This window comes from Argentina silus, assembly GCF_951799395.1.
Source record: "Argentina silus genome assembly, chromosome: 9".
NCBI classification, from domain to species: domain Eukaryota; kingdom Metazoa; phylum Chordata; class Actinopteri; order Argentiniformes; family Argentinidae; genus Argentina; species Argentina silus.
The window spans coordinates 21,861,871-21,871,870 of record NC_139663.1 but is presented as its reverse complement, the minus strand read 5'-3'; the positions used below and the strand labels follow the sequence as shown (position 1 = coordinate 21,871,870).

The 10,000-nt window shown below is 43.1% G+C and overlaps 2 protein-coding genes across 2 annotated transcripts in view; both read left to right on the top strand.

Annotated features, from left to right (window-relative positions):
* The window catches only part of vwa3a (von Willebrand factor A domain containing 3A), a gene marked incomplete at its 5' end in the record, with an annotated part of 27,319 nt that extends 25,087 nt beyond the window's left edge, over positions 1-2,232 (top strand). The window contains 3 exons of the mRNA XM_083677424.1: positions 1,059-1,179; positions 1,587-1,684; positions 1,832-2,232. Of these exons, the coding sequence (XP_083533550.1) occupies positions 1,059-1,179; positions 1,587-1,684; positions 1,832-1,871 (259 nt within the window). The 3' untranslated portion in view covers positions 1,872-2,232. The remainder of the gene's footprint in view (positions 1-1,058; positions 1,180-1,586; positions 1,685-1,831) is intronic.
* A 187-nt stretch (positions 2,233-2,419) lies between these two features.
* Positions 2,420-10,000, top strand: part of sdr42e2 (short chain dehydrogenase/reductase family 42E, member 2) — a 16,704-nt gene continuing 9,123 nt past the window's right edge. The window contains 7 exon segments of the mRNA XM_083676732.1: positions 2,420-2,539; positions 3,302-3,491; positions 3,720-4,006; positions 5,069-5,164; positions 6,625-6,682; positions 8,417-8,535; positions 9,535-9,610. Coding sequence (XP_083532858.1) covers positions 3,326-3,491; positions 3,720-4,006; positions 5,069-5,164; positions 6,625-6,682; positions 8,417-8,535; positions 9,535-9,610 — 802 coding nt within the window. The 5' untranslated portion in view covers positions 2,420-2,539; positions 3,302-3,325.

Here is a 10,000-nt window from a genome sequence, read left to right as displayed (position 1 = left end):
TTTTATTTACCATTATTTACTCTTAATCCATTATTATTTCTATGTCTATTCTATTCTCTATGTATATATATATATGTATGTATATGTATGTATGTATGTATGTATGTATACATACATATGTATGTATGTATGTATGTATGTATGTATGCTTGTATGTATGTATGTATGTATGTATGTATGTATGTTTGTATATATGTATGTATGTATGTATGTATGTATGTATGTATGTATGTATGTATGCTTGTATGTATGTATGTATGTATACATACATATGTATGTATGTATGTATGTATGTATGTATGCTTGTATATATGTATGTATGTATGTATGTATGTATGTATGTATGTATGCTTGTATGTATGTATGTATGTATGTATGTATGTATGTATGTATGTATGTATGTATGTATGTATACATACATATGTATGTATGTATGTATGTATGTATGTATGTATGTATGTATGCTTGTATATATGTATGTATGTATGTATGTATGTATGTATGTATGTATGTATATATGTATGTATATATGTATTTATGTATGTATGTATGTATGTATGTATGTATGTATGTATGTTTGTATGTATGTATGTATGTATGTATGTATGTATGCTTGTATGTTCTGTACTTATGTGTTTTCAATTTTACTGCTAAGCACCTTGTATTGCAATTTTGTATGAAAGGCGCTATATAAATAAAGCTTGATTGATTGATTGAGGTCAGGTTAGGATATAGAATGGGATAGGATGGGATAGGATGGGATAGCACCTTATGTTATTGTCTTTGTCTTTGTCTATTATTATTATTATTATTATTATTATTATTATTGTTAATTGTTGATTGTTGCATTGTTGAGGAGTTGCTTGCCCTAAAGTATTTCATTGCACTGTATCTAGTACAGTATATTGTGCATGTGACAAATACAATTTGATTTAGGGTATGATATCATAGGAATGGGATTAGAATAGAACAGAAAAGGTTATAGTTTACCAGAACCAGAATACATGCTGCACTACACCACATGCTGAATGGGTTTTCATTGGTTCTGATCCTGACAGCGTGGCCAATGACTTCCTGAAGAAACTGGCCCACCAAACGGGGGGTCGTTTCCACCGTTGTCACGACGACACCGATGCGCTCATCGGTGGGATGTTGGCATCGGGGTTCGGCGATGGAGATGTGAGTAGACAGGGAGCGAAAATGACTCATTAACGCCACACACACACACGCTCACACACACACACACACACACACCCGCTCACACACACACATACACACACACACACATGCTCTCACACACACCCACCCACCCACACGCACGCACACACGCACGCATGCACGTGCGCACACACACACACGCACACACCCCTATGCCATAACCTATTAGTCAAAATGCTGAACCAGCTTTCCCTGTTTCATACCAGTCATTTCTATCCTGAGCGTGGTTACTAAGCGTGGTTACTAAGCCTGTGTGCGGTGGGTATTGTAGCCCGGGGTTCTGGCACTGCTCTGCCACCATACTGAGAGAGCAGGTTTGAGAGGTTTACGCTGTGAAATACTGTAGATTGTGTGTGTCATTCCAACAGCAACCAGTCCTCCAGGCTTTTGAAGGGGATGACTTGAGAAGACTGGCTCAGGAAATTGACAAATTGAGACGTTTCCGGAGAGAGGCCCAGGTCTTCAGGTTCGTAGCAGCCAGTCTCCTGATCTCCCCTCAGAAACTGAAACACAGCCTCATAGTTTGATGATACTTTCGTGCTGAATATTACAAAAGACGAATGTTGATTTTAAATACTTTTTGAATGACTGGCATTCTTACCTTCTTTGACAGAGAAATAATTTTGGAGAAGAAGAATCCGGAGACGACTTAGTCAAAGTCCAGATCCATGGCAATGAACAATGCTGACTACATTTTTGTACAAGAATTTTGATTTGTAAATGTTTGCTGTACACTTGCATTTTTACTAATATATTGAAATGTGAACAAAGCCCTACTGATTTCGGATGAAGTACACATCATAACGTTTCAATTTATGTTATGATCAAATTAGTAAATGAATTACGCATTATGCAAAGAAGTTGGTTGTTAGAGGCGTATCAATCAGTTAGCAGGAGTTTGATCTGGATAAGAAAACATGGGTGTGAATTATATGTTACTGTGACTGACAATGTTGTGTTTTACACATTTTATTCATCAATAACTAAAACCAAACAGCCATTAAATGTCTATGTCGAGGCTAAATTGTGTTGCATTCTTTTTTATTACCTATTTTCCAATCTGTATCACGAGTTTTAAATACTGGACCAAGTGTCACTTTCAGCCGTAGGCCTTTTCCACCGCTGTGGAGGTGTAATGCCCAATATAGCGTGCGCGTTTCCTCCAGAATGTACGGTAGAGGCATCTCAGGTATGTACCCGACAGGTGAGGAGGGGTCGGGGAGGACCGGGACCTGAGAGAGGGGTCCTGGAATAAGGACGAGTATCTTTCATTCTACCAACTAAATGGACGTAAGCGTGGCTTTATGACAGAAGTTTGAAGGTAGAGTATCAGTCAAGTTTGTTTTTAGTAGCCTAAAACAGGTAGGACATGTGCAATGGAAAGTAATGGCAAACGGGTCCCGGCATCAATGGGTATCTTGTTTTATTCATCAGGTTAACAGAGAGCTGAATGATATTGTTTTACAAACTTTGTGAGTTAAGCAGTATAGACCGGTCTAGTTGCATTCATGAGACGTCTGTTCGTGTGGGCTACGCGGTTCATCATGTATCGGCTGCGCGTAAATCTAACTACATCTTGTGTAGGCTAACCAAATTGTATTATTGAAAACCCCCTTAAATCAAGTGTAGAACAAAATATTTTGATCAAATTGTATTTGAATTTAAATGTCACTCGAAAACACTGAACATTTCACAGGTGGCTTACTCCTACACCTACACACTCCGTAGCGATTTGGAAGCGCTGTCAAAGGGGTAAAATCGGTCGCATTTAATGCAGAATCTCCCAATAATTTACGCTGTCTAATATCAACGTAACTCAGGCTCTTGAGGATTATATACATGTTGTGGGGATGACAAAAAAAATCGTCGTGCAGACATTCACGTAAATTATTTGTTTATTTTGTCTACCATTTATTACTGTAAAGTTCAGACGTCCAGATAGAGAGAGCTTCTGTGTAGGGTGTGGAGAGAGAGAGAATCACCATAATGAGAAACCCAGTGGTTAAAAAGCAAACACACTACCTACAATACAGCCTGTGTCCTCTCAGTCTCCCCAATGCGGTTCCCCTCAACCCCCTCACAGGATTCCACTGGAAGAGGCCGTTGTATGGAGCTGTGTGGCTCCAGTATGAAGGAAAGCGGAGGGGCTGTGTGTCAGGTGGAGCAGCTGCCCCGCCCCAGCGTCCCCCTACCCGACCCAGGCATGGGGCTGTGCCGCCTGCATGCCAACCGGCACCACAACCACCACCTCAACCACCAGCCCTGGTTGAATGGCCCTGGCCCAGCCCCAGCCCCAGCCCTATCCCCAGCCTCTGCCCCAGCGCCTGCCCCAGCCCCAGCCCCAGCCCCAGCCCCAGCCCCAGCCCCAGCCCCAGCCCCAGCCTCTGCCCCAGCGCCTGCCCCTGCCCCTGCCCCTGCCCCAGCCCCAGCCTCTGCCCTAACCCTAGCCCCAGCCCTAGCCCCAGCCCTAGCCCCAACCCCTGCCCCAGCCCCAGCCCCAGCCTCTGCCCCAGCCCCAGCTCCAACCCCTGCCCCTGCCACCAGACACAGGACCAATGGGGCAGTGGGGGCCCGGTGCAGCAGCCCAGCAGAGTGTGCTGCCTCCAGGCTAGATGACGGGGGGGACCTGGGGAACCGGAGAGGGGCAGGGAGGGTGCTGGTCACGGGGGGAGGGGGGTACCTCGGCTTCAGGCTGGGGCGAGCGCTGGCCAGCCAGGGGTTGTCTGTGATCCTGCTGGACCTGCACAAGCCACCGCGGGAACCTCCAGAAGGAGCAGTGTTCCATCAGGTAGATATTAGGATGACTGGATGAGCACCTGCTGTCCTCTGTGGTCCTCTGTGGCTCAGTTGGTAGAGCATGGTGCTAACAACGCTTAGGTTGTGGGTTTGATTCCTGCTGGGACCATATATACTGAAAAATGTCTGATAAAAGTATTGGCTAAATATCATATATTATATTACCAATCTTCCGCTGTAGACTGAAGACCCGTCTCTTCAGGCTACATCTTGACTGTCCCTCCTAAAGACCTCTTCACCCCCCACTACCCCTCTGTACAGTTCCTCTACTGTTAATAATAATTTAATAACTTTTATAATAATCCTTCCTTCTTCCAGCATGGTGACTGCCAACGGCCCCTGGTCCTAGCATAGATGTTTATCTTATGATGACTGATGCGTAGATGATTCACTTACTTAAACAAATGTACTTGTTGGAAGTCACTAGTGTAGGGTTTTTCCCCCTCTCTAATTTACTTAAATCATTAAATTAATTGGCTTGAAAATCCTCTCACTCGGTTACTGTTAAATACAAAAGTAAAGACACAAACTTGACAGCCCCCTGTCAGTGTTCAGTGATTTTATTGTTAGTGTAAAAAAAGACAACATTTTCGACAGTATTGTATAGTATAGTATAGTATAGTATAGTATAGTATAGTATAGTTAGATCAAATTGTACCTTGCTCTTGTGGTTGTGTGCGGTGGCTGGACACAGACACAGACACAAGGGAGCGATCTACCTGAGAACACCAGGTGTTGACCAGGCCTAAGGAGGCGGGGCCGTATTCAGGTGTCTGACACCCGTACCTTAATTGTGTTTACCCATCAGGGTTTAATCACAATGTGAGCACACATCGTACTTTATGCTCAAGCTGACAAAAATGATTTCTTCACCGTGTCATTGTCATCAGTCAATCAACATATCGTTTTTTCAGACGCTACCCTCCCTTGTTGAGCTTGTTTCTGTCCAGTCATCAATCACGCTGTGTTGAATGTCACCCTACAGCACAGTGAGTTCAGCTGGATAGGGGAAAACCCTGCCTATTGTCTTTTGGCTGATTTTCATTTCTTACAGAGCGACATTCGAGACTATGACTCCCTGCATAAAGTCTGTGAGGGCGTCGACTGTGTATTCCACACTGCGTCCTATGGCATGTCGGGCCCAGAACAGGTGAGGTAACATCCAGGCTCTTTACTGAGGTGGGGCGGAGGACAAACTGTTGGGCCCTGCCGTTTCTCAGTTCAACCTGTTGTTTCTCTGGTCTCTATTATTTCAGTGTAAGCATTTAAATCACCAGCTGCCAAAGAATTCCGGACTCACCACCTAGAGTGCCAAGTGTTCTATGTGGTGTTTTACCTAGCAACAACACTCTGATTGGCTATAAAATGAAGCATCATAATGTATGGATTTTCGGTGAATAAAGTCACCCGTGGCACTCTGGAATGTTGACAAGAGGGAAGGGGAAATGCCCTCGATGTAAAGAAAGACACGTGCATGTTTTACATAAGCCTGTGTGACACGGTGCAATCTGAAGAATGTTGTTGAGAAAACCGAGACTGCTCTTTAAAGGGGCAATCTGGGATTCAAACAACAACAACAAAGCGGGCAACCTCCCACTTTTTTTGGTAAACAGCTGAGGGACGGGGCTGGACAAATGTAACCACTCTCAAATTCATAGATGGAGCTATGGATGCAAGGACTGACCATCCATGAGATCAACATGATAGCTTCAACCATCGGAGTAAGACAGTGGAACTAAAGTCATAAGGCATTTATAGATTATATTCTTCTAAGAATCAATGGCTATACATCATTCAACATATCATTCATTTCAAAGTAAAACTAATTATGTACAATTTCCAGATTGCGCCTTTAACTGGCTGTGTGCCTTGTTTTATCCCTGACACACTAACCACATAGAACATGGATGCATCATTAGCCTAATTCCCTTCTTTTTACATATTCACAATGGACTTACTCAGCAATACTCCCTATGGCCTCGCCATGCTACGCTAATTGCTTACCATCTACTCCACAGAAGAAGCAGCTCAGTAAATCTGCTAACACACTACAGCCCCCAGGCCTCTCTTTCACCCCCAGCCCTCAGTCAAGCCCTCTGGGTTGTGTTGTGTTATCAACTCCTACTGTACCTTAACCGCAGTCACCTCAGGCGGAGGGAATGAAGAGCCGGGGAGACAGAGATAAAGACAGTATCGCCATAAAGGTCATCACCGATGTGAACAGACGGGTTTCGCTTGTCTTCAAGCCTCCTGTTCCCCACCTAACCATTGGAGACATGTTTTTATTAATAGATCAGCTTGTACGATCATTTCCAAAGTCGTGACATTTTGATAGGGCTGTTTGCATCATCTCTAGGTCTTTCTGATGTAATGTGTTTTTTTTTTCCCCCCTGCAATTTAAAATGATCTTTATTAAATTCCGTTAAAAATGTAATTATTTTGATCAGTCCTCTTTTACCCCCCCATTCCCTCATATAAAATAACATTCAACATAATACCATACTTACCATATCTAGTAATAAGTCAAGTTACATTACTGTAGTCAGTCAGGCATGAGCAATCGATCACCAACTCCGAACGACCGATACTACACCCTTCTGTGTCCCCCAGCTGAGGAAGGAGCAGGTGGTGTCTGTCAACGTCGGAGGCACCAACAATGTCATCAACGGTATGGAACCATTGCATCACAATGCGTCCCGCTCAACGCCAGGCCCTGCACAGACATTTAGATCATTCTTTGGATTACATACGTTCCTTTGTCGTTTTTCGACGACATGAGCGAGCATTGTGCTTTACATCGTTATGGCCTCAGGTGGAAGGCGTTCGAGGGGGTGAAGAATGATTGGTCGATTGGCTCATCCACCCTTTAGTCTGTATACAGTACATTCAGCAGCTGTGTGGAAGTAGTTGAGGTTGAAATGCCTACAGATTGTTCTACAGCTTCGCCTGTGGTAAATACAACTGATTCGGCTATGTGTAGATGCCTTAAAGCGCCAATCTGGGATTTAAATTTATATTTTTATAACAAAGGGGTCTCCCCGCAACTTTTTTGGGTGAACAGCTGAGGGATGGAGAAATGTAACCACTCTCAAATTCATAGACGGAGCTGTGGATGCAAGGACTGACATGTTGACTATCAAAATGATAGTTTTAACCATGTAATGAAGCTACACAGTGTTTGTTTACAATTACATTGTTTACAAACAATGTAGTAAAACAAGCGTATATGTTCGGTTATGATGGTTATGATGGGGTAAGACGTAAACTAAACACAAGGCATTCATAAGTCATATTCTAGTAGTAAAAGTAGTAATGGCCATATATCATTAATTCAAAACATTAAGTCAAAACATTCATGTACCAATCCCAGATTGCCCCTTTAAGAGAACACAATGTGTCAGTCTGTTTTGGAGCAACCTGTCCTTACAGTAGCAATGTATACTGCCTGACCAGTTTAAAACATCAGGGGTGAGTTTCCCAAACTCTTGTAAGATCGAAGTCGATTGAATAGACAAAATCTGATCTTGGTGCTTCCAAGCTTAAGGGAAACTCAGCCCTGATAGACTGGTATTATACTGGTACAATGCATTTCCTCCCAGTACGTTTGGACCAGTGCTCCGCACCGTGTCTTTACTAGCATCAGAAAGGTCCTCTGTGGCTCAGGTGGTAGAGCATGGTGCTAACAACGCTTAGGTTGTGGGTTCGATTCCCGCTGGGACCATATATACTGAAATGTATGCACTCACTGCAATGTAAGTGTGGATGAAGGCGTCAGCTAAATGACATATATTATATCATTGTATACATATTATCTATTGAGACCAAGGTCTGTTTTACAAAGGAGCCCTGCAACACGCAGTTTACAGCCATACATAACACACACACACAGTTACAACTACTTATGAATTCATCTGTACGTAAAAGAACGCAATGACGGCATTTGAGACACGTGTTTAAACACAAACACAATGGATTCTATATATATAACCTGTCTTTGCATTTATATGATATATATAGAACTTGTCTTTATATATTATATACAGTACCAGTGAAAAGTTTGGACACACCTTCTCATTCAATGGTTTTTCTTTATTTTTTTAATTATTTTCTAGATTGTAGATTAATATTGAAGACATCAAAACTATGAAGGAACACATATGGAATTATGTAGTAAACAAAAAAGTGTTAAACAAACCAGAATATGTTTTATATTTTAGATTCTTCAAAGTAGCCACCTTTTGCTTTGATGACAGCTTTGCACACTCTTGGCAAGTGACTGGTACTGTATATAGAACCTGTCTTTGTCTGTTGTTTGCATATATATTCTATATATAGACCCTGTCTTTGCCTGCTGTTTGCATATATATTCTATATAGAACCTGTCTTTGCCTGTTGTTTGCAGTGTGTGTGGAGCGTGGCATTCCCAGGCTGGTCTACACCAGTACGGTCAACGTGGCTTTTGCCGGCAAACCCATCGAGGACGGTGATGAGGACTCAGTGTCCTGTGTGCCCCTGGACATGGTGAGAACCAGGGTTGGGCCGATATGAGACATGACGTGGTCCTCTGTGGCTCAGTTGGTAGAGCATGGCGCTAACAACGCTTAGGTTGTGTGTTTGATTCCTGCTGGGACCATATATACTGAAATGTACGAACTCACTGCAATGTAAGTCGCTTTGGACAAAAGCCTCAGTGAAATGGCATGAATGGCATATATGATCGATACAATGATATCTGGAGAAAAGCGTGACAATGTTCCCTGACAGAAAATAGTCATGTAAAAGTACTTAGAAAACTCCAGATATGTGCATCACTACAAGCGCAGTAACCCGCTTCTTCCAAATCTTATCTAGCGGTCAAAACCTCTCTCTTTGTTTCACAGCACTATTTACCACACTAGCCACACACTTGCTTGGTCACATTCCTACTGTAATGTTATAATTATAAGTTATATAATATAATCAGAAACATGTTTTTTGTCTGTAGCCGTGTACAGCGTAATTTGTTTTCTGTGGCGGGAAGAGCCTTGGTGTAAATAACTAAATGCAGCTGGTTGATTAGTAGTGATGATGATATCACATTTCTGCTGACAATAGCCATTGTTGACATCTTCCCTCAGAGCTGAGTCCAGCTTACATGGCTGTACCGCGCTGTACATCTCCCTCATGAATAGAGGAAGGAGAGAGAGCTTTCACTCTCAGATGGATTACATACCCCTGCCTGTAATATTGGGACAGAGCAGCAATTTGTGTGTGTGTGTGTGTGTGTGTGTGTGTGTGTGTGTGTGAGAGAGAGAGAGAAAGAGAGTGAGTGAGTGAGTGAGTGAGTGAGTGAGTGAGTGTGTGTGTGTGTGTGTGTGTGAGAGAGAGAAAGAGAGTGAGTGAGTGTGTGTGTGTGTGTGTGTGTGTGTGTGTGTGAGTGTGTGTGTGGGTGTGTGAGTGTGTGTGTGGGTGTTTGTCTCCCCTACATTTCAAACATCATTGTGATTATGATCATGTACATTATGCTTTTTCCTGTCCTAGCACATAGACCACTATTCCAGAACTAAAGCCATTGCTGACCAGATGGTCCTCGCAGCCAACGGACGTTCACTCAGAGGTAGGAAACACGAATCACACTAAGATAGACAGACATGTAATCCACTTTCATGTTGCTTGTCATTGTAAGGCCCATATGAGGGTAGATGGACGTGGAAACTGTAACGTAATGGTTTAATAATCAGACTACGCCAAAACTATCGGTTAAAAATAAGACAATAGACTAGACCAAGAGTGTGGTCCTCCTTCTCTCCTTCTCTCCCTCTCTCCTTCTCTCCCCTCTCCTTCTCTCCCTCTCTCCTTCTCTCCCCTCTCCTTCTCTCCTTCTCTCCCTCTCTCCCTCTCTCCTTCTCTCCCCCTCTCCTTCTCTCCCTCTCTCCTTCTCTCCCTCTCTCCCTCTCTCCCTCTCTCCCCCTCTCCTTCTCTCCCTCTCTCCTTCTCTCCCTCTCTC